General features: G+C 41.2%; 1 protein-coding gene across 1 annotated transcript in view; it reads right to left on the bottom strand.

The window, feature by feature from the left end:
* NEK9 (NIMA related kinase 9) overlaps positions 1 to 23,265 on the bottom strand; it is a 38,969-nt gene extending 15,704 nt beyond the window's left edge. The window contains exons 1-16 of the mRNA XM_066278092.1: positions 22,913 to 23,265; positions 20,551 to 20,728; positions 17,462 to 17,517; positions 16,872 to 16,942; positions 15,549 to 15,654; positions 13,092 to 13,223; positions 11,439 to 11,549; positions 10,606 to 10,670; positions 8,059 to 8,109; positions 7,415 to 7,607; positions 5,014 to 5,158; positions 4,192 to 4,392; positions 3,961 to 4,007; positions 2,062 to 2,217; positions 887 to 995; positions 215 to 376 (exon numbers count right to left, since the gene is read on the bottom strand). Coding sequence (XP_066134189.1) covers positions 215 to 376; positions 887 to 995; positions 2,062 to 2,217; positions 3,961 to 4,007; positions 4,192 to 4,392; positions 5,014 to 5,158; positions 7,415 to 7,607; positions 8,059 to 8,109; positions 10,606 to 10,670; positions 11,439 to 11,549; positions 13,092 to 13,223; positions 15,549 to 15,654; positions 16,872 to 16,942; positions 17,462 to 17,517; positions 20,551 to 20,728; positions 22,913 to 23,131 — 2,002 coding nt within the window. The 5' untranslated portion in view covers positions 23,132 to 23,265. The remainder of the gene's footprint in view (positions 1 to 214; positions 377 to 886; positions 996 to 2,061; positions 2,218 to 3,960; positions 4,008 to 4,191; positions 4,393 to 5,013; positions 5,159 to 7,414; positions 7,608 to 8,058; positions 8,110 to 10,605; positions 10,671 to 11,438; positions 11,550 to 13,091; positions 13,224 to 15,548; positions 15,655 to 16,871; positions 16,943 to 17,461; positions 17,518 to 20,550; positions 20,729 to 22,912) is intronic.
* Between the last annotated feature and the right edge of the window lie 783 nt (positions 23,266 to 24,048).

The following is a 24,048-nucleotide window of genomic DNA, read 5'->3' as shown; positions in this document are numbered from 1 at the left end:
GGAACCTAGATGAACTGGCCATTATCTAGAAAACAATCACTATGCTCAACACATAAAAATGAAGCTCCACACACACAACTGCCACCAATTTAACACAAATTAAAAAGTAAACATAGGATCCAACTACACAAATAATCAGTCTACCTCTTTCCCAACCCAAAATTAAAACACAGCCATCCGCCCAGGAAGCTTGGAAGGCTGTGCACAGACTCACCGTCAGTGGCAGCAATGGTAAATTCATCTCCGCAGGAGACCCTGATCACTTGCTTCCCACCTAGGGGTCCTCCCAACAGGTTAATTCCTAGACGCTTTTTATAATTCCCAACGCCCAGCTGTCCACACTTGTTGCAGCCAAAGGTCAGCAGCCGGCCCCGCTCTGAGAGAGAAGCAAAAATAACCAGGCACAAATGGGTCTTGGAACAGAGGGAAAAAGGAACCAGTTCAGAGTTCCATGGATTATCTTCTGCTTGTTAAAAGTCCGCATACAAATATAAAGCTAGCTCCACGATCCGGACCTAGGGCAGCTTGCTAGGTACATATAATTATGACCAATCAGAGCCAGGAAGTGACTCACTACTGTATTTTCTAATATTGTACTACAAATGTAGAGAACGGGTACTACCTAACTTAGAAAATTTACAGATGGTGCTAACTGGAAACAGCAGTTTTCTGGAATGATAGGTATGGCATTCTCATTAAGGCATGTATTGATTATACATTTATAATTATCAACAAATACCTATTTGAATGCCTTAATTTGTTAATGAGGTAACACTGGATACTTGGGGGAAATCAGAACATACTATTGTTTAGAAAAGCTTATACTTGGTAGAAAAACAGAGTTTGAGCTACTAAGGCCTGTGTATACAGTTGCAAATCAACTCACCATCAATAGCAGCTGTGTGAGTCTTGCCCGGGGCAATTGTGCGGATCTTATAAAAGGACAACTGTTTGGCCAATATAAAGGAGGTTGTGTAGGGAACTTCATGATATGCCTGAAACAAGGTAAAACAAAAGTGGAGATTCATGAGGTAAAAGATAGAGGGAGGAGAGGCGAAGAATGTTGTCATGGTGACCAAAGGCCTTTCAAGCAAACTGGAAAAATGCAAGATTTCATCACGCTGCTCAGATAAGCGCATATTTAAAATGTATGAATTATTTCTGGAATTTTCTATTTAATATTTTTGGATCTGATTGACAGTAGGTAATCAAAATGGTGGCTAAAGGAGAACTACTGTGCCTGACCAGTGCACAGTCCCAGTGGCACAGTGGCTAGAGCGTTGGACTGGGACGGCTTGAGTGCGGGCTCATCTGGTTTGACCAGCTTGTGCCCAAGGTCGCTGGCTTGAGCAAAGGGTCACTCGGTCTGCTTTAGTCCCCCAGTCAAGGCACAAATGAGAAAGCAATCAATGAACAACTAAGGAGCCACAACGAAAAACTGATGCTTCTCATTTCTCTCCCTCCCTGTCTGTCTGTCACAAAAAAAGGGGGGGGGGGAACTACTGTAATGGTAATTTTGAATATGCATTTCAAACCACACAGATACCCTCCCCAGACTTGCCCCAAATTGGAGAATCACTATTTCAGAGACTGCCTACTTTAAAAAAAAATTCATTTACTGATTTTAAGAGAAAGGAAAGGAGAGAGACAGAAGCATCAATCTGTTCCTGTATGTGCCCTGACTGGGGACTGAACCCATAACCTTTGTGCACTGGGCCGATGTTCTACCAACTGAGCTACCCAGCCAGGAACAGAGATTGCTTTTTTGTAGAGCAACAAATTGATGTTTTTCTCTTTCTCTCCCCCTCTTTCCCTCCTGCTCTAAAACCAGTAAATAAAAATAATTTTGGATAAGTTAATCTTGCCTATTCTTAAACTTTATGTAGTTTGAATTATATAGTATGTATTCTTTTGCAGTTGGCTTCTTTTGCCAAATATGTCCAAGAGATCCTCACTTTACTCTTAAGGCAAATTCCACGGTCACTAACCAACAATAGCATTCCCAAAGAGATTCTGACAATCGCATTCCCAAAAGATTGGGACACCAAAGGAGGTACTCACTTCATGGTTGATGATACCGGACATACACTGATTCAGACCCAGTTTGTTGAACTCATTAAGTCCACAGGCCAGCACTTTGCCTGACTGGGTCAGCAGAAATGTCCCATCACAGCCACACTGAACTGCGACAATAATCAAGGCCTTGGGAACATCCACCTGCAAGAAAAAAAATCAGAAAAAAATCCCCCAAAACGTATTGTATTAGTAAAAACCCTCAGATTCTTAAAAAAGTGAAAAAAAGTCCTTTATTTAACAGAATGACTACAGGGAAGTAAAGCTATCTTTATGCTCTTCGGATGTGCACAGCAGCTTAGAGGCTACTTGTCTCCAACAGGGAGCACAAGTTTTATAATAAAGTAAAGGAAGGCAGTTCCAGGTCAGCGGAACAGAGAGCCCGTCAAGGTTTGTTTAGTGACGGGCCCTACTGAGGGAAACTGCTCTGAGAACTGGGAGAGCAGCTCCCTCCATTGCTGGCATTGTCCTCTGAGATGGAGGGCCCAGGACAGTTACCACAGAAGTCCAGTAGCCCTGAGGGTCCCAGTCTGGTCAGAGTGGGGAGGCAGGAGCACCGAGGGACTGGCCGGGACTCCAATGCTCCTGCCCTGAGGGTCCCAGTCTGGTCAGAGTGAGGGGGCAGGAGCACCGAGGGACTGGCCGGGACTCCAATGCTCCTGTCCTGAGGGGTCCCAGTCTGGTCAGAGTGAGGGGGCAGGAGCACTGAGGGACTGGCCAGGACTCCGAATGCTCCTGTCCTGAGGGGTCCCAGTCTGGTCAGAGTGAGGGGGCAGGAGCACTGAGGGACTGGCCGGGACTCCAATGCTCCTGTCCTGAGGGGTCCCAGTCTGGTCAGAGTGAGGGGGCAGGAGCACTGAGGGACTGGCCAGGACTCCGAATGCTCCTGTCCTGAGGGGTCCCAGTCTGGTCAGAGTGAGGGGGCAGGAGCACCGAGGGACTGGCCGGGACTCCGAATGCTCCTGTCCTGAGGGGTCCCAGTCTGGTCAGAGTGAGGGGGCAGGAGCACCGAGGGACTGGCCGGGACTCCAATGCTCCTGTCCTGAGGGGTCCCAGTCTGGTCAGAGTGAGGGGGCAGGAGCACTGAGGGACTGGCCGGGACTCCAATGCTCCTGTCCCTCTGCAGCTGACTACACAGGGCTGGAGAATGGTTGTGGTGGTGGCGGGGCGGGGGGCAGGCTGGATGGATGGATGTCTGTAAAATGTAAAAACTCAAACCTCAAAGTTCCTACTACAGCCTTTCAGAAGAGAAACAGCCAGTAATCCCACAGAGAATAGTCCCACAAATATGTTAATTTTTAAAATGTAAATAAGCACTGTTAATGTGGATGGGATAGTTGACTACAGCCAGCCTTCGAGTGGGCAAGTGCCCCAGGGTGGGTGTGACAAAGATGGACCGGACCACGCTCTTCTCTCAGCTGGTTTGACTGTACCAGCTCTTGTACCCATGAGAGTAATGAGATACTATGTTTCATACAACATGACCCCTAAGTACAAACAACTATTCATCTGGAGTTCAACTGTGGAAATAGGAGAGGAAAATGGCTGTGTTGGGTTCAAAGACAGTATGTTGTTTTCCAATGCCTTCCCAAGGAATTTTCCAGCATGTATTTAGCTGAATGTGACTTTTTAACTGTCCAAGCTAACTTTAGCTTTCATCTCCGATTAAGATGTGACTCCACAGTGGCTATATCCTCTATCTTAACTTTTCATGACTTACTCAGATGACAAGACCACATCAGTGCTAAAACAGGAATCCTGCAGTATCCCAGGTAGGAAATATTTCAGAAATAAACACCTTGATATGAGGAGTCAGGGAAAGAGGACACGTTACTGAGGTCTGTGTGACCCAGATAGGCTTTAGGAGGAAGCTCCTTCTGATTCTACCTTTTGCGGTGTATAATAATCCTCTTCTGAATCCAGACCCAGTCGTCCTGAGACACATAAGAAAGAAAATCATTAACATGAGGGCCTCCTTCCAAATGAAAATGCTCTGTAAGGTTCTGCATTACTAAATTAGCACTTCCCAAGGAAAGGCTACAAGATGTGTTTAAATGCACACAGCTTGAAGGCAGTGGTGTCCTGGGAATAAATGGACAGAGACAAAGCTACACCTACCATATTCACCACAGCCCCAGGAATAGACTTCTTTGTTTCGTGTCAAAACGACCACATGATTATCTCCACAGGAGACCTGCTCCACGGGGTTGCTCAGGAAGAAGTTCAGCTGCATGGGTTCTAGTACTTCGGGGCCAGCAACCTTGTCCACCCCCATGCAGCCATAATAATCAGATCCAAAGGCATAGAGCTGACCCTCATCTGCAACAGGAAGGAAAGCAGAGCCCACCTAAGGAATGGCTTATTTTGTCTAATCAGATAACTGGGCAGGGCTGGATGGGGACTACCCCAGCCAATGACCTAACATGAGATGATTACATCAGAGAAGTCTGGAGGATAGACTGTGCAAGTCCAGAGTTGTTTGTATTTAGGGCGTCATGTGTACTATTACAGTAACAGTTAAAAATGTAGTAGTATCATGTTAAAAGGCTTACACTTTTACTGGGGCCACCTCTATTTTATAGGGTAAAAGAGAAGTACAAAAGAATCATAAAGTGAGTACTGGCAAGATCAAAACTAAATTTTACCTCTTAATTTCTGACTTAGTGTCATCCACACCTGATTAGGTGGCAAGATTATTTTTCCCCACACCTGCAACATCCCACATCCCACCTCTTCTCTGTTATCCATCTGCCTTCTCCTTGCTCATCACCCCCTAATATTAGAGCAAATTGAGTACATTGCTTAATATGTATATTTGCTTATTGTCTTTGGTTCTGTAAATACTGTCTTTTGTTATAAAATTCCAACTAAAACTGCACAGTATCTCAAGTACAACAGCCCACATTAAATATACTTGGGTACTTTCTGCTGATGGCTTACCTGTCACACAGACAGTGAAATCATCTCCACATGACACCTGACGGATAGCTTTGCCTTGCAACTTTTCCACATGCTTTGGCTGTCGGTAGGAGGCTTTGTCTCCATGGCCCAGCTGACCATGGAGTTTAGTTCCCCCTTGCATGTTCTGTAAAATAAAGAGGCTTGTGAAGTTTTAACAGCTCATGCCAAAAGCTAACCTTCAATATAACTCCTTATTAAGAAAACAGGCCCTGGCCGGTTGGTTCAGTGGTAGAGCACCAGCCCAGTGTGTGGAAGTCCTGAGTTCAATTCCCAGTCAAGGCACACAGGAGAAGTGACCGTCTGCTTCTCCACCCCTCTTCCTCCTCCTTCTCTCTCTCTCTCTCTCTCTTATCCTCTTACGCAGCCATGGCTCATTTGAGCAAGCTGGCCCTGGGCACTGAGGATGGCTTCATGGCCTCACCTCAGGTGCTAAAATGGCTCAGTTGCCGAGCAGTGGAGCAATAGCCCCAGGTGGGCAGACATCACCCCACAGGAGCTTGCCAGATGGATCCTGGTCAGGGCGTATGCGGGAGTCTGTCTCTCTGCCTCCCTGCCTCTCACTTAATAAAAAACAAACAAAGGAGGGGAAAAAATCAGCTGGATTTAGAAATGAAAAAAAAATGAGTAAGGAGATTAAACCTCTTAATAATAGGTTGTATAAATCCCCTGCCAGCAGGTAAGGATTTAAAAAGTATCCAGACTGATATCCATCAGGCCTTGAAAGGACAGAGTCCCAATTTTGTCTCTTCCTTTCAAGTCTAAGGTAAACTATATATATATTTAATTATGAGTGATGGAGAAAACATTCATTTATATAGTCTAATTTATTTTCGACAGCAGTTCATCCTCTTAGAAATCCTTACTAAAGTTTTACAAATTGTGGTCAGTTTCCCTGAAATATGGAACAGTTATAAGGAATCTGGCTACATCAAAGAGGATGCTATACAGCCCTGGGAATAATCCTAAATGACTTTTCAATATTTTTAGAGATAAGTAATTCTTTTCATTCAGTAATTCAACTCTAAGTCCTTATATATAATTTTTTTTCTTTTTTAAGTGAGAGGAGGGGAGATAGTATGATAGACTTCCGCATGTGCCCTGATTGGGATCTATCCAGCAACCCCATCTTGGGCCGATGCTCAAATCAACCAAGCTATTTTTAGCATATGAGGCCAATGCTCAGACCAACTGAGACATCCTCAGTACCCAGGGCTGGCATTTGAACCCATCATGCCACTGGCTGCAGGAGGAGAAGAGGGAGAGAAGGGGGAGAGAAGCAGATGTTCGCTTCTCATGTGTGCCCTGACCAGGAAATGAACATAGGATGTTCACACACCAGGCCAATGCTCTATTCACTGAATCACCAACCAGAGTTAAATGTTTTTAAGGTGCTAATTTCACTGTACTCTGGCAGCACATTCAAGGGCTAGTTCATTAAGGGACAGTGTTTTATGAAATAACAAATTAACACTCTATAACAGAGGCCATATCATTCATTCATTCTATCAATCAATAGTTGAGTTTCTCTACTTTGTCACACACTGGGAATAAAGCCTGTCCTCATGTAGAAGTTACTGGAAATGACTGAAAAAAATGAGCTCCCTCAGCAAGAGGATGAAGAGTAAAAACCAAGGACTTAAGACAAAATCAGATAAAGGAAGAACAGCCAAAGCTTTAAGAAGAAGTGCTCAACTGTATCAAATGCTGCTGGGAGATCAAGCAAGATAAGCACTTGCTTGTGAAAAATATCTTTTAATTTCACAATTTTAAGTCATTTTGTCAAGAGTAGTTTCAACTGAATGACAGATGGAAGCTGCACTGTAGATGAATGAGGAATGAGTGGGAGATAAAGAAATAGCAACAGAGGATCTGTTCAAGTTGAGAAATGGGGTGGAATCTAGATGGAAACACAGGAAAATCCTACTCAAGATACACTTAGCCACCTTCAAACGCTGATGGAGGTCCTGACATGTACACTGCTTCATTTGCCTACAAAGCCATCTCACAGATACTAGTTGCTCTGAGCCTCACAGTAACAGAAGAGAGTAATTAAGTGACTTTCTGAAATCATCCAGCTGTAAATGAGAGTCCAGTCACCTAAGGCCAAAACTAGTGCTCTTATAAGTCTTTCCCTCATTCATTCATTCATACATTCACTCATTCAAAAAACTTTTACAAGAGACCTAATATGTACCAGGCATTGGGCATTCATCAATGAAGTTAAAAAGACAAAATCACTGCTCTCAAAGAAACTTACATCCTATTACCCAATGCTGCTACTCCTGCAGCACATGTACAACTAATAAAATACTTAGACATCCTGGGTCCAGTAAACAATTATGTTTACATCACTGGTTGAAAGTACTTAGCTTTCACTTACCACCCAGGTATACAGTTCCTTCTCCACTGTGACCACAGCAAAGTGGGTGTTCCCTGCACACACTTGCCGAGCACTACAGCCACTCTTGATGACATCCAGTTTCTGCGGAGTAGATTTTCCACCACCCCAAACATAGACTTCACTGGTTCGAGATGTTACCACAGCAATGGGTGCTTCCGTCACAGTGCTTGACCTGCCAACACCCCCAGAATAAAGGCACATTTTAACATAAAAACTGTATCATAGAAACATGCTTCCAGTCTGTTCCCTGAGAACTACCAATTATGGTGTGAGAAAGTATGTTCTTTCTTGACAACCTGTGTCAAACCTTGATCATTGCAGGCTTTGCCAGTCCTGCCTCAGGGCCTCAGCACAGCGCGGCCGGATCAGATTCCAGTCTGATCCGCCACACCTCACTTTTCAACTTGTCAACAGTCATCATGGTAATGATGTCCACTTTAGCATGAGGGTGAAATTATAGCTTTCTTTTTCTCAGAAATGACTATCTGACATTTAAACAGATTTTGGCTCCTGAAAGAAGGCCAAAGACTAATTACTGGGATCAAACAATGCAGAGCCCCAACAGACAGACCCCCTGGTGGTAATTTAAGAGATACAACTTTTCAAGTCTCTTGAACATTTACCTTGGTCTCTTTGTAGGTGCATTAAGCAGTGTGACTTTTTCTTCCATCTCTCTACCAAAACAAAGGCAAAGATAGATGAGCAAAGTAATAGAAACGCTAAACTGCACTAGTGTCTCTTTAATACACATTTAATTCTCAGATTTAATCCTCTATAAACCATGTATCTTATACAACATTACAGTACTTTTAGAAACACCTTGATATAACCCAAACAGTTATACAGGCCTGGCTTTAGACAACAAGTCATTAAATACCAGGGGATCAGCAGTTTGGGCCATTTGTTTTCTATCTCTGAGAAATGCCCCAGGCTGGAACAGAGAGCCTTGAGACCTCTGCTGCACATTAAGGACCTGCCAACATCTCCATCCAGTCTGCCCACTGACTCCCTCAACTCAACATCTCTAAATCTCAGCTCATTATCATTCTCCCATGAAGCTTTTCTCTCTGACTCTATTTCTATAACTGCCACCCCCCACACCCCCATTCTCCAAGTCAACGAGTTCTACAGATCCTACCTATATAATGCCCTCCACATTCACCTCTCCTTTCCACTCTCACCACCTTAGTTCTGGGCAGCTTTACTTCCCACCTCGACTATGACAGCACCGCCTACCATAGTTCCAATCCACTTCACCCAGTCCAACAATGATTTAACACTGATATTAGTACTGTTAAATGAACTCTTAGGCACGCCTCTAATCACATGAACTGTCCTCTTATAAACATCCAATACTTTCGTACTATTTCTTTTTTTTACAGAGACAGAGAGAGAGTCAGAGAGAGGGATAGACAGGGACAGACAGGAATGGAGAGAGATGAGAAGCATCAATCATCAGTTTTTCGTTGCGACACCTTAGTTGTTCATTGATTGCTTTCTCATATGTGCCTTGACCGTGGGCCTTCAGCAGACCGAGTAATTCCTTGCTCAAGCCAGCGACCTTGGGCTCAAGCTGGTGAGCTTTTTTGCTCAAACCAGATGAGCCCGCGCTCAAGCTGGTGACCTCGGGGTCTCGAACCTGGGTCTTCCTCATCCCAGTCTGACTCTCTATCCACTGCGCCACTGCCTGGTCAGGCACTTTTGTACTATTTCTTGAACTAAACACAAATTCCTTTGTCTGGCACTCAAAATTCTCTACCTACTTTTTCCCAATCTTCCTTTCTTTTATTTACTACCCATGTTTGAGCCCAGGGTTCTCATCTTGCCTAATCCGATTATTTCAGCTGAATTCCTGGGGTGGTGCTTAGCCATTGGTATTTTTTGAAAGCTGAACATCTAGAACTACTGATATTGCCAAATAGGACTTAGTGTTTCTGGAATATTTCCTACAACTTCTTATGTCTGTGCTTTATCTGGGAAGCTCTTTGTCTTATGATTTTCCATCAAAGTACAAAGTTCTATTCTTTGTGTGTGAATCTATATTTATCTCAATAAAAATTGCAATTAAAAATTATTAATGGAAATATTTAAATAAGAGATAAAAATAGTGATTATTCTGTTGGGAAATAAGTCAGATAAAAAATTTAAACATGCTTAATCAGCTCCAAGAAGTGATATTGCCCGAATAAACAGAATATAAATGTAAGGTCACATTGCTTTATCTGAAGAATCCCTGCAATTCTCCTGCATACTATCAAGTACACTAGCCCACATTAAAGACACCTGGCACTAAAACACTGTTCTGGAAAAGAACTAGAAAAGATTAATTAAACGACACAACAATGGTACTGACTAAACAGGAAAGACTGCGGAATTAGGTATATAATTAATGTATCTAACGACAGGACTTGAGAAGAGCATAGTAAGTGTGCGAATATTGGAAAGATACAGAAACAAAGAACTGGTTGGGGAGGAAGAAGGCTAGTAAGGAAAAAATAGTGCAACAGGATGAAATACAGACTTGAACATTTAAGAAGGATAAAGAACACTTCTTTCTTTAAGTTAGGGTTTGAAGGCTCCTACAGGAAGTGGGGGATAAAGGACCTCCTTCCTACCCCTAACAGAATAAATCTCAGGAAACAACCTGTCAAATGGGCAAAAGGTATCTGAACCCCTTCAAATCTAACCTCCCATGTAAAGGAATGCACTTATAATAAAGGAAAAAAGGCTTGGCCCGAATCCACACTACCACCTAATAATTGCTGAGCACCTTGCACAGGCCCTCCTTTAATCCTCATGCTACCTCACTTTACAAGGAGAAAACCAAGGAACAGAAGGTTAAATACCTTGACAAATATAAAGACAGAACTCAGATACAAACCTAAGGATACCTTCTCAGAATTACTAAACTCTATTGACCCGACTATAGATTAAAACTCACAGATGAGGTATGCAGAGCTCTAGGGTCTCATCAGTATAAATGTAAAACAAAACACAGGCTAAGGAGGTGCAAGTCAGGAAGTACCCTCAAATAATGAAAGCAGAGATGCTGGTAGAAAACAGCACCAGAGCGGCCAAGTCAGGAAACACCACTCTTTGTGGTGCTCTGCTCAGACCTCTAACGGTCAACCACCTACAGAAAGATGACAGAGTGACATTTTGTACTTTACCTCCTGCGTTTCCTGAGAAGGGGGCGACCTAGCAGTTCATCTGCAGTGGGTCTCTGCTCAGGATCCTAAAAGGTAAAAATGGAGCTAGTTTTAACTTAAAGGGAACGAGCAAAGTGGGATCTAGAGAGGCCCTGTACTTCCTCTTAGAAGGCTGTTGGCAAACTATTCAAAGACCACCATATATTATCCTTTTCTTTTAAAACTGTATTTCTTATGTCATACTCCAGGCCTCACGTTTATCTCATTAACGTCAACACTGGCACATGAGTGAAAATGTGCCTGTTCACTTGTTCTGCTGGCAGTGGCTCTCAAATTTCAATATATATAGAACACAAGACTCTCACGGAGTACTTGTTACAAGGAAAGATTTCTGGCTTTATCCACATTGGTCTGTGGTGGGGCTCAGAAGTCTTCATATTTTGCTTGTAAACCTTCTCACCCCAAGCCATTGGTTCAAGGACCATACTTTGAATAATATTGACCCAGAAATACAATGCAAGGCAAACTATGAGATATTAGAACTATACACATTCTGTATATTAAGAACTCTAAGTTACCTATACTTTTATAAAATCAAATGATAAAAACCTTGACCATAAAAAATGAAGCATAATTTCACAATAAAAAACAAAGCAGAATAAAGTAAGAATTTGTTGACTGAAGCACATAATTATCATTAACTGCCAATGCCTATTCTTCTGCATATAGATAAAAATACACCTTACCTGGGGATGTGGATGTGGTTTTGTGCACATTCACGTATGTCATACTACAAACACTAAAGCTGACAGGAAAAAACACTAAACTGAAATCAGTATCTAAGTCGCACTTACCTGGTCAAGGCACGCATGGACCATTTGGATCAGTTCCAAGGAGTACTGACTAGAATCAACTTCCATGGCCCGGATTCCTTGTACTATCTTCACACACAAGTTGAGTGGATTCTATAAGAAAATGATGATTGCATTGTTCTTGGTTTTATAAAGATGACTCTGTAATAGACCAGTAGGGGCTCTGAGAAGTCTGTGACTATTATTTAAAGAAGTGGCGATCATTCTGCATTAGGTCTGACTTCTTTTTATAACTATTAGTATGCATTAGTAAGAAATGGTCAGGAATGCACTGCTGCCACCACAGAGTGAAGCCAACTGGCCAACATGGAGATATGACAATGTGGCCACCAGCATAATTCTTAAGAGTACATTATGAGCTGACCCTTCAAATGAATCCCCCCCAAAAGAGAGCAAGGCTAGTCATGCTTCTTAGCTTTAAGTACCTCCTTTGCCAATTAATTTGCCTCCTAATTTATATATCCTCAAAATAGTTTATATAGGTGATGCTGTACTCCAACAGACAAGGCAGTGGATAACAATAATAAGCTGATAATGATAAAAATATTATTATTATAATACCATCACAGCCTTTACAGAGACCAGTATGCACTAGGCAAGCATGTTATGTAGTTGATCTTTGTTAACCCTTACAAACACCCCACAAGGAGGTTATCATCATTACCAATTCAGAGATGTAAAGTAACTTTCCCAAGACTACAGATAGTAAAAAAATGAAGCCTTCCAACCAAAGTCTATCTGACTTCAAAACTCATTTTCCTTCCACTACAACATTTAGGAGAATTAGGTGGTACACCAGAAAAAACTTCAGAATTTATAAAAATAAATATGTCCCAGGAAAGGCCAATGAATTTGCAGTATCTTACATTTACATTATCAGAGCCTCTCTGTCAGAGGAGTACGTATATTGTTATAGATAATAAAATAGAGAACCAAAGAGATGAAGTGAGTTGCCTAAGTTCTCATACCAGGTTTGTAAAGGAGACTGAATGTTAACTCATTTTTGTTACTCAAATTGTGGTCCATAGACTAGTAGCATGACCTGGAAACTATCAGCCCTGTCCTGATTACTCAAAAATGTCTGCATTTAAACAAGATGCCCAGGTGACTTCCTTGGCATATTAACATTTGAGAAGCACTGCTTTACAATGGGCTTTACTTAAGAAGAAAAAAGACTAAAAGGATTTGTTATCAATAAAACAATAACAATCTTTAGTAAGAGTCAGTGAATAATTTTTCATAAAAAATATCAAATCACTTTAATGAGTATTATATAATTTGCCTTAATTAAAAAAAAAGATGTAGCTGAAGCATAAGAAATAAAACAGCTCATCTAAACTATAGCAACACACAATTGATCCTAGAGCCAGTTTTAAAATTATAGTTAACAAATTCAAGCACAGTACTCAAACTACTTGATTACGATTATTCAATGGGGAATTCAGAGTGGAGATAAATCTGGTCTATAGTATTCTAATAATACACTACTAAGCCAGTGCCAGGACACTGGTTGTTATTTTTGCCTAGAGTTGATTTCTGTTCAAGAAATCAGAAGCTCAGGGATAAATGAAGTTGATTATCTTAATCAAGCTGTACCATTTGCAAGGACAATGTGGAGATAACACGGCAACTTACTGTAGCATCAAACGTTCTCTTTAGCGTAAGCAGTTCAAAAATGACGCAGCCTACTGCCCAAATATCAGACTTGAAATTGTATTTCACCCCTTGGCAAAGCTCTGGAGACATGTAATATGGAGTTCCTACAAGCTGAACAATAAAAAAAAACAATCAAAGAATCACTTCTTTTCTGAGATAACCATATTAATATTTCCACAATTAAATTAAATTTCCAAAGAACTAGTGATAACAACCATAAAACATTCATCAGTATATCCCATAATGGTTTTTATGAGATGATGTCACTATGGGGAGAAATCTTATTCATATCAAATCTCTCAGGCCAATTAAAAAGGAACAGTGACACAGTGGCCAGGACATGGAAACAACCAAAAAGCCCATCAATAGATGACTGGATAAAGAAGATGTGGCACATATACACTATGGAATACTACTCAGCCATAAGAAATGATGACATCGGAACATTTACAGCAAAATGGTGGGATCTTGATAACATGATACAAAGCGAAATAAGTAAATCAGAAAAAAACAGGAACTGTATTATTCCATACGTAGGTGGGACATAATAGTGAAACTAAGAGACATTGATAAGAGTGTGGTGGTTACGGGGGGGAGGGGGGAATGGGAGAGGGATAGGGGGTGGGGAGGGGCACAAAGAAAATAAGATAGAAGGTGACAGAGGACAATCTGACTTTGGGTGGTGGGTATGCAACATGATTGAACGACAAGATACTCTGGACTTGTTATCTTTGAATATATGTATCCTGATTTATTGATGTCACCCCATTAAAAAAATAAAATTATTAAAAAAAAAAAAAAAAGGAACAGTGATAAAGGCACTATGGTAATTTGGGAGCCACAACAGCTCTGTGATTCCTAGGTCACAGAGGCTTTGTGCACTCAAGGCCCACTGAAGACTTCACACAGATAAAGACACAATTAATAAAAGTTCACCAAGGGGCAGGGTGGGGGACAACTGGCACTGGGGAGAAGGTAACTGATCAAAGCAGTTACAAGTTCTAATTGAGCCTGACCAGGTGGTGGTACAGTGAATAGAGTGTCGGACTGGGATGCGGAGGACCCAGGTTCGAGACCCCGAGGTTGCCAGCTTGAGTGCGGGCTCATCTGGTTTGAGCAAAAGCTCACCAGCTTGGATTACTCGGTCTGCTGAAGGTCCACGGTCAAGGCACATATGAGAAAGCAATCAATGAACAACCAAGGTGTCGCAACGAAAAACTGATGATTGAAGCTTCTCATCTCTCTCCGTTCCTGTCTGTCTGTTCCTATCTATCCCTCTCTCTGACTCTCTTTCTGTCTCTGGAAAAAAAAAAGTTCTAATTGAAATGCATAGTAATGAAGCTTTTTAAATGGCTCAATTTGACACCTGTATTACTAACACAGCTAGTGAATTTACTTCAAATTTGAAAATGATTTCTTGAATTAAAGACTAAATTTGGAAATAAAAATGTCCTGAATGAAGGTCATGTCTTTCCCAAGATAAGAGACAATAAGTGCCCCAGAAAGTCTAATAATACTGAGCTGTCTTTAATCAATATAACAATTTTCAGTTGGCTTACATGGCATTTATAAATTTTCATATCGTTCTTTCATTTACAGTAACTGGTTCAGAACAATCAAGTCTTTGTTTTATCAGATTATTCTTGATGAGAAAATTCCACATAAGACAAGACTGCTTTCTCAGAAGCTCAACATGGCACCACCATAAAAACAGCCTGAGTTCCCGAAGCAGACTCCCAACCCTGGCTATCAGCATCCTTGGGTGTCTCTATAGTGCTTACAGGCATATCTCAACATTATCAAAAAACATCATCAGAACAAAATTATTTTTTATTAAACTTTCATTTTCAAGTTCTTTTAAAGACAGAGCATTGTGAAACCAGAAGAGTAGTAAGTGGGTTTTATAATTCGTTACAGGTCAACTTATATATCTACTCTTTACCAATGGTCTTTCTTAGGATCAGGTGAGAAGGGAGCCTGCAGTTCAGACTGTATTAATATTAAAGAACGAACTGTTCTCTGGGCATCAGCCTATATTTGTAATATATGGCTTCTGAACCAAAAAAATTCAAAAACACAAAAAGAGATGTCTAACATCATAAGCTCAAATGAATAAGCGATAAAGTAAAATCTACTAAAGCTTCTAGGCTGGAAAAAAAGGTAAAACATTTTGTTCCTTTTAGAAAAGTCTCTAAAGTCAGCAGTGTCAGAAAGGGCTTTGAGGTCAGAGCTGTAATAAGGACAATGACTCTTGAAAGGACACCTGTTTGAGTATGTAAGTGCCTGTTAGTGTGCCCAGGAAAAAGACCCCTGAAGATTTGCTTTATAAGTATGGAGAACCTGCAAGAATATTCTTAAAAAGGGTGCAAGATTTAGGGGGGTCTTGCTTCATGGTGCTGGAAAGGAAATATAAAAAAGACAAGGGAACATATTTACCGTCTCAGCCATGGAATATTCAGAATTGAGTTTCTTTGCTAGTCCATAATCTCCAAGTTTTATCAGGTTTGCCTTGGTCAGAAAAATATTTAATGTCTTTATATCTCTGAAAAAAAAAAAAGGTGCTACTTAGTAAGGCCTTACAGTCAATTGTTTTAGCTCATCTCCCCCTGAACCAGGATTGTATAGGATAAAAACAAGTGTGCCACCACTGCTCAGACTGTTATGGAACCAAACAGTGGTCATCACTTTCACACGTACTTTAACACTGAGAAGGGTACTTGGGGGAGTCTGAAAATTAACACCATTCTCCAAGGCCTCACGGCACTGTCATGACCCCCATATCGCCAAAGCCCACAGGAGACTCAGACAAAAAAATGGTGCGACGGGTAATTCCGTTAAGGTATCCTGTTTTTTCTATTACCATTTATGTTTTGCATGAAGTGATATCAAGGCAACTGTAACATTTGGTTGGTGTCAAAATTTCAAATCTGTTAAGGCAAGAGAAGAGGCTGCTTGTCCCAGCAGCAACATGATTAAGCTGTGTAGAACACCTAAATAATATCATTGGCTATTTTTCTGAAGATGAACTGACCATAGTAAAACAATTCGACCATGCCTAGTTTACACTCTGGCTTCCTTTACTAAAAGATGTGGAAAATCAGAATAATCTCTGTAATTTTTGTAAAGAAAATAGTATGTGACAGTAGCCATGCAATAGCTATTAAGAAATATATATATGTTAACAATTAATAAACCAACAAAAAAAATACTGGTGTATTAACATTAATCTTTAGCAATGGCCAATAACTCAATGAAGGATATAATGATGTGCAAATATTTATAATGGTTCTCTCCTATAGCTAGAAATGAATAGAAAACTGTCCCCCTTCCCACCCCAGCAAAGATCTAGTAAAATTGTACAATTAATTATATCAAATAAGTAGGTTTTTTATTCAAATTAAAATGACAGAATTTAAAACAACTGCCACTTACTATTGTTCAGAAGAAACATTTACAGTGAATTCCAATCAATCTAATACCACTTCTCATAGAGGCTTGTAAGCTTTACTGATAAATTAATCAAATGAATTCTAAAATGACTGAGCAATACTTAGCTATAGAGGATTCTTCCTAGATCATAAACATGGTTTAACTTCAGGAAGAAAAGGTAACACCCCTCGTTACTCACTCTCCTTTCTAAAATACATTGCTATAAAGGCCTTCACTGCTTAATCAAAAAAATATAGTGCTGATAGGAGGTACCCAAGGTGGGGCTGGATTGGCAGGGAGGAATCAATCCCATATTCTTTTAATCATTACCTATGAAGGATCCCAGCTTTATGGATACAGCTCACTGCTGAAACAATCTGAAATAGGTACCACAGCACCATCTGCAGAGAAAAAATAAATTACATTCGGGCTGGAAACAAACAAAAATTCAATTTAAATACTCTCTCTAGCTCTCAAACAAATAAAACAAAGGAAGCTGCAGGCAGAGGTTATGATTCAACATGACTTGACATCTCTTGCTTGTGGGTAGGGGTAAAAAGAAAAAGCAGATCATCGTAAAACAGTTCCAGTGTCATCATAAAATACAGTATGGTGAAGCAGACGTGTGGGAGGAAACCCAGGAAGAATACAAAGATATGGAAAACTGGGCGTACCAGTGCGCAGTAACAGAACCGGGAAAGAAAGCCCACAGAGAGTCATGATGTAGAGGTAAACCGTTTAGGAAGCAGCTATAGACAGCTTCCTTGTTAGAGGTTTCCTTTCTCATGAATATCAACCAGAGCCTGGAAGGAGTCTGAACAAAAGGAAAAAGAAACACTCTTCATTGTTGGAAGAGTTAATACAGAACCAGAATATAACACATTATAATTCTAACTTCCTAGCATAGAAATATAAATTACCTCTTCCTCAAACAACTTGTCCTTCTGACGAAGGATTTTGTCATACAGGTTCCCTCCTGAAATTAAACAAGAGACAGGTTTGAATTGCTTTAATAGAGATCAAAACTTGGCTCCTGTATCTAATAGGGTTTTAACAGGTAACTAAGGAAATGAAGGATTCTGCTTCCTTTCTGAAGGAAACTCCTTCCCTCCTGGCTCTTCACATGGGTACAAAACGCTTCCCAACTCTCAAGGACTATATAAAAAATATTCTTAAAAAAAAAAAAATTCTTCAGAGTTTCCCCTCCCTAATGGAAGAGGCTCAATACAAAAACAGAAAGTCAGACATTTCTGAAAATATGAGAATAAAGACCATTCCTAGAGTATCCCAAATAGTGAAATTACCTTGAATGTCTTCAAAAATCGTAAGATTTTCTTTTCTAGAACTCCTTTTAAAAGAATCTGTAACATTTCTATAACTCTCTCTCTATGACTACTGGAACATTTGGGTTACAACAGTAATAAAATGTTTTGTATATACATACGTATATCAACTTCTTTTTCTTTCCATTGAAAAGGTTTCCCAAAGTTTAAGGAACACCCTAGACCAGCGATTTCCAACCAGGGTACCTTGGCATACTGGTATGCCATAAGAAGCACACTGGCTTGCTGCAAGAATTTTTAAAACATTCAAATCTGACTATTTAGACAGGGGCATCCACATCTTTTCCCTTAGACTGTCAGATTAAAAAAATGAAATAGCCAACACAACAACAGCCATCTGGTGTGAATGAATCAAAATTACACTTTTTTTTTGTTAAATCAGCAAAAAATACTTGGTGTACCACAGAATTTTAGTAATTTAGTTTATGTGTGCCATGAGATGAAAAAGGTTGAAAATAGCTGTTCTAGGCCCTGGCTGGTTGGCTCAGTAGTAGTGTCAGCCAGCATGTGGAAGTCTCAGGTTCGATTTCTGATTAGGGCATGCAGAAGTGACCATCTGCATCTCCACTCCTCCTCCCCTTTTCCCCTCCCACAGCCATGGCTCAAATGGTTTGAGCAAGTTGGCCTGGGTGCTGAGGATGACTCCATGGCCTTGTCTCTGGCACTAAAATAGCTTGGTTGCTGAGCAACAGAGCAGCAGCCCCAGACCCAGATGGGCAGAGCATGCCTTGGAGGAGACTTACCAGGTGGATCCCGGTCAGTGCACATGCGGGAGTCTGTCTCTATCCCTCCCCATCTTTCACTTAATAATAATAATAAAAAAATGCTGCTCTAGACTGTTTGCAGTCATTATCATTAATCTCTTTACTAATTCATTCCTGTGGAATAAGTCTCCATTTGCTTCTCCCTTTCTTTTATTAAGTAATATGGACTACAAATAATCATGGGTCATTTTACTTCCTTCCTGCAACTGTAACTTACAGTTTAGCCTTAGCTAAGTTTTCTCCCCTGTGATTTAATAACTTGAAGTTTCAATAAATGTACCATTTGTTCTAGAGTCTCTTAACCACAAAGGAAGTTAACTACTTGAGGTTTCTGCTAACTCTGAAATCTGTACTATGATCTTGTACATTTAGGGTTGCTCAAAACCCTAAATGTATCAGAACCCTGTGTATCAGGAACAATCATGATACACAAGAGTCTAGACAAGAAAGTGAGAATCTAGGAGCTTTCTCTCAGAGATTGAAGTGAAGAATATGCTGCGACCACTTTAGCATGTGGCTCAAGAAAGGCCTTAGGCCAGTGGTCGGCAAACTCATTAGTCAACAGAGCCAAATATCAACAGTACAACGACTGAAATTTCTTTTGAGAGCCAAATTTTTTAAACTTAAACTATATAGGTAGGTACATTCCTTATCGAGGTAGCGCTGCACATGGAATTTTGTGGAAGAGCCACACTCAAGGGGCCAAAGAGCCGCACGTGGCTTGTGAGCCGCAGTTTGCCAATCAGGGCCTTAGGAGAGATTCTCTTACATAATAAGAAGGATAACAGCTACTACAGTATCAAACATCTGCTATATAAAAAACAAACAACTACAAAATATTTGCTATATAGCAAGTATGGTACAGGGGTTTTACAATCATTTACTACAATAACCCTAGGAGGTAAGTTGCCAACAAACTCCTATTAAAATAAGGAAGCTGAGACACAGAAAAGTTGTTTCTTGTATAAGGTTACAGAGCTAAAAAGTTGTGAAGCTTGGGATGTGGGTTCAGAGTCTCTTTTCTTAACCACTAGACCATGCTGTTATCTTATAAGCAAAATGATCTGAAGAAATCAGACACCATTTAAATAAGGCCATGCTTTATACTATGTCATTTTCATTCATCCAGTTATGATCTTTGGACCACTTTTCAGTAGGACAACTTTCACTGAAGTCAATATAAATCAGTATCACCTAAAAGATTTCATTAATATCTTATCAATCCACACTGCCTCTAATGCCCAATTCATGTCATTTCATGAGAAAAAAAAACCTTGGAAAATGAATGTAAAACCCAACTGAACAAGTAATTTGAATATGGAACTATAATCACAAGGCAGAATTTGAGTATGCAAGGAAAAATCCCCCCCTTTATTTTGTACCTCACTCCAAAAGTCTCCAGGGTCTGAACTAATCCTCTAGACCAGTGGTAGTCAACCCGGTCCCTACCAACCACTAGTGGGCGTTCCAGCTTTCATGGTGGGCGGTAGCAGAGTAGCCAAAGTATAAGTAAAAAGGTAGATTTAACTACAGTAAGTTGTTTTATAAAGCTTTATTCTGCCAAACTTAGTGAAAATCTGACATAAAGTACTTGGTAAGTAATTATTATTATATGTTTTAACTTGCTGTAACTCTGCTTTATAAATTTTATAAAGTAAAGTTACTTCCCTACTTTATAAATCACCATTACTGTGGAACCAGTGGGCGGTTAGAAAATTTTACTACTAACAGAGATACAAAAGTGGGCGGTAGGTATAAAAAGGTTGACTACCCTTGCTCTAAACTCAAGAAATTCATTTAGTTTTTATCAACGTACATGCCTTTTCCTTTTTGCTCCCCTTCAAGGTAAGTGGGAGCACAAGACTATCTTGCCGGAGGAAGTCCCACTGAATTCTACCTTACCATTACAATATTCCAGCTCAATCAGCAGGGTGGTATTGTCCATGAAGTGATTGTAGTAGGCAATGATGTTGTCGTGCTGCAGCAGTGCCAGAATAACGATCTCATTCAGGGCATCACGACGTTCCTTTTCAGACAGTCGGGTCAAATCGACTTCCTTCCACACAACCAATGAGTCATCCTACAATACAGCAATAGAGGTATAGTGCTTTCCTCTTGACTGGCTGTGAATGAATCCACACAGATCTGTAAATCTAGAAAGAAAACTTCCTAGAAGGGCAGAGACTAACTGTTTTTATGTCTGCCTTTAAACAAAAAACATGAGCAGACTTTAAAGGTTTGGCATACAACTGAACATCATACTTGACTGCAGAACATTCAAATGCTACATTTGATCTGCATGTCAATTCCAGGTAAAAATATGGGGTGGAAGTAGAAGTCAAAGATTCTGTTGAGGAACATAATGAGAGACTGTTAGTCATGATGAGATTTGTAGTAAGGCTAGAATACTGGAGGTAAAGAATTGGAGTAGTTATCTATGGGTGACCAGTTTTTTGTAAAATGGAAATATTACACTTGCCTCTATTTTTATATGTTTAGATTTCTCTAGTGATTTTGGTTTACCTTTTTGGGTAAGAATAAGCCATAGCTAAAGGCTTAAATTCACTTTCTATCTCCTGTCACTTTTATGTAGCATATGTTTTTCTCTAATCATGAAAAGTTACCTGCAGTTTCCAATATCCACTCCCTTTCATACTATCGCTAATTTTTTCCTGACACTGCTCCCCAGACCAGGTCCGTCCCTGCCTAAATAACCCTTTAGAATGGCTCTGCTAGGCCTTTAAACTTTTTTGAGAAGGTCATCATGAACCTTCTGCTGCACATATTTATTCAATGCAACCATTCCCTTAATTTTCAGAGCTGAAATGATTTGTCCATTCTTTTAATTTATATACACATAAAACTTATAGATGCTTACTAACTTGTCTTCCCATTGAAATATAAGCTTCTTGAGGGAAAGGGCTGCTTCTAATTCAACCTTTATAACTTCACAGATCTAGTAAATATCTGGTGATATGGATAATGCTATGCAGTTTTGGAGAAGTGTAATCAAATTGAACTTAAAATAATGTCAGTAATCAAGTTCAACATGATAATAATGGAAAGGCATGGGCAAGGAGGTATAAAACTATTCTAGCCAAAAATTTACTTCTAATTTAAGTAAGTCATTTAAATATTGTCTTAGTTTCTAGAAATATAACAGGTACACTAATGCTTCTCTTTTTCACACTGTGAGTACAAATAAGAAAACAGAATACTAATAGTAACTCTAACATCATACACCAATGTGGCATTAGGATAAAAAAAAAAACACTTATAAGATATTCTCTTGCAACCATCTCTCTCCTCCATCTTTTAGCCTTAAAACTATGTTAGCTTGGAACACACACAACTCCAAATGGATCACTGATGGATGAATCACCTTCAGCAACCTAGCAAGTTCTCATTACACTCTCAAATATTCTAAAGGCTTTAACAGCTTAGTGATCAGAATCAGTTTATGGTTAGTTCTTGGAAGAGTCACCACCACAGGGTTTTAGGTCAGTGTACATTGTGAACTTAAGAGGTGGGTGATCCACGAATCTCTTCAAAGAATATGTACACGTGCAAATGTGGATGGGGCGATTATGTTTACATTAGATTCTCAAAGGAATCCTTGTGCCCGCCCCTGCCCAAAGTTAAGAATTAATGGCTTAGAATATACCAAAAAAAAAAGTATTCTCCAGGCATCAACGATGCTGAATAAACACTGATGAAGAAACCAACACACGACAATCTCCCTAATGATCTCCAAGAAAAATCTCCAATTGAGTATTCACATCTGCACTTAAAGATAACGGGCAAAGATACCGGGGTTGCCACTGACAGGATATTCAGAAGCTCTGCCGGCCCTCCCCACTCTGGCTTTGGGGAGCTAGCTATACAGCAGGAGAGGAAGTTTTGACAACACTCTACATTTGTATACCATTTTAATTTACACTTTGCAGAGCTCCTTTGCTTGAATCTCAAAATAACTTTTTAAATAAAGATTATTCTAAAGGTCGTTATTACTAACCCCATTTTATAGATGGGGAAAGTAAGGTTAAGAGAAGGTTCAATGACTTGCCACCTTCCCCGGGTTAAACAAAAACGACCAGGTAGTAAAACCAGTGATCCAACGAGTCCCTAGTACAGGTGACTTGGAACAGGGGTGAAGAGAACTCAGACGTACACCCTGCGGATGCCCAAGCCCCCAGTGAGGACCAGACGCGGGGGCCGCGGGGCCGCGAGGGAGGGGCAGGGACGGCCGCAGCCGGGCCGCTACCTCGGTGCGCCGGTACAGCGTGGCCTCCCCGAAGGCGCCGCGGCCCAGGACGCGGATGGGGATGTAGTGCAGCTCCTCCTGCTCCGGCGCGCCGCCGCCGGCTCGCGACCCCGGACCGGCGCTGGGCCCCGGGCCTGAGTCCCCGCCACCCCCAGACTCGCTCCCAAAGTCCGAGTTGATGGAATCGCAGTGTCGCTCGTACTCGCCCAGCACCGACATGGCGGCGGCCGCGGGACCAGCCTGCGTGTCACCAGCGGTGCTTGCCCCGCTGTACTTCTGTCGCTTCAGATGCCGGCCCGCGACTCCGTCAGCCTTGCAACCCCGCGAGGTTCCATGGTGGCTCCTTCCCCCTGACCCGGAAGCATTTGTGGGTGCTTCCGGCCCGGCGGGTTCTCCTCCGCCTTGGCTGACCGGCTGCTTACTGTCTCGCTCCGGGCCACCGGGGAAAGTGAGGCCTTGCGCGGGGTCGGGGGCGTATGGCGGGAACCGCGTGGAACCGCATGGAACCGCAGGGCTCCGGCTACTAGAGCAAGGGGATGATGGACGGGTCTGTAAACCACTTCCCCGACCCCGGGCCAGTCCCACGACAGTTTCAAAAGCCGGAGTTCGTCCAGTCTCATCTTGGCGCCAAGCCTATCTCGGGGCAGTGATTGGACAGGTGCACCTTCCAGCGTTGCACAGCGCTCTTGGTTTAGAGAGATAGTGTAGTAAGCGGAAATGTTTGTCCGCTGTCATCTCAAGAGTCAGTGGGCCCAGTTATTTCTCTCAGGACCATCCTAGGTCCCTCCCTCTTAAACACAACTCCCCTTCCCCCCAATTATTTTTAAAGCCAATTCTGTTGACACTTTTCTCTTTTTTCATATTTAGCGTCCTTGTAGTCTTTCCAAGTCTTTGACCCTCTGATCTCACGCAACATTCTTTGAGAGCTAGGTGCCACTGTATTTGGGAGTGGGGAATCTGCAATAGGATGATCCCTGTCATCAAGCCGCTAAGGAAACTGCAATAGTGGGAAAACGTGCTCCATCAGTTATGTGACCTTGGGCAATTTCACATCTCCAAGTTTATTTTTTTTTAATGTTTATTTTATTAATGTTAGAGAGAAGGAGAGAGACAGGAACATATGTGCCCTGACCGGG

The sequence above is a fragment of the Saccopteryx bilineata genome, chromosome 4 (assembly GCF_036850765.1).
Source record: "Saccopteryx bilineata isolate mSacBil1 chromosome 4, mSacBil1_pri_phased_curated, whole genome shotgun sequence".
In the NCBI taxonomy this organism is placed as follows: Eukaryota; Metazoa; Chordata; class Mammalia; order Chiroptera; family Emballonuridae; genus Saccopteryx; species Saccopteryx bilineata.
This window is presented reverse-complemented; position numbering and strand designations above follow the sequence as displayed.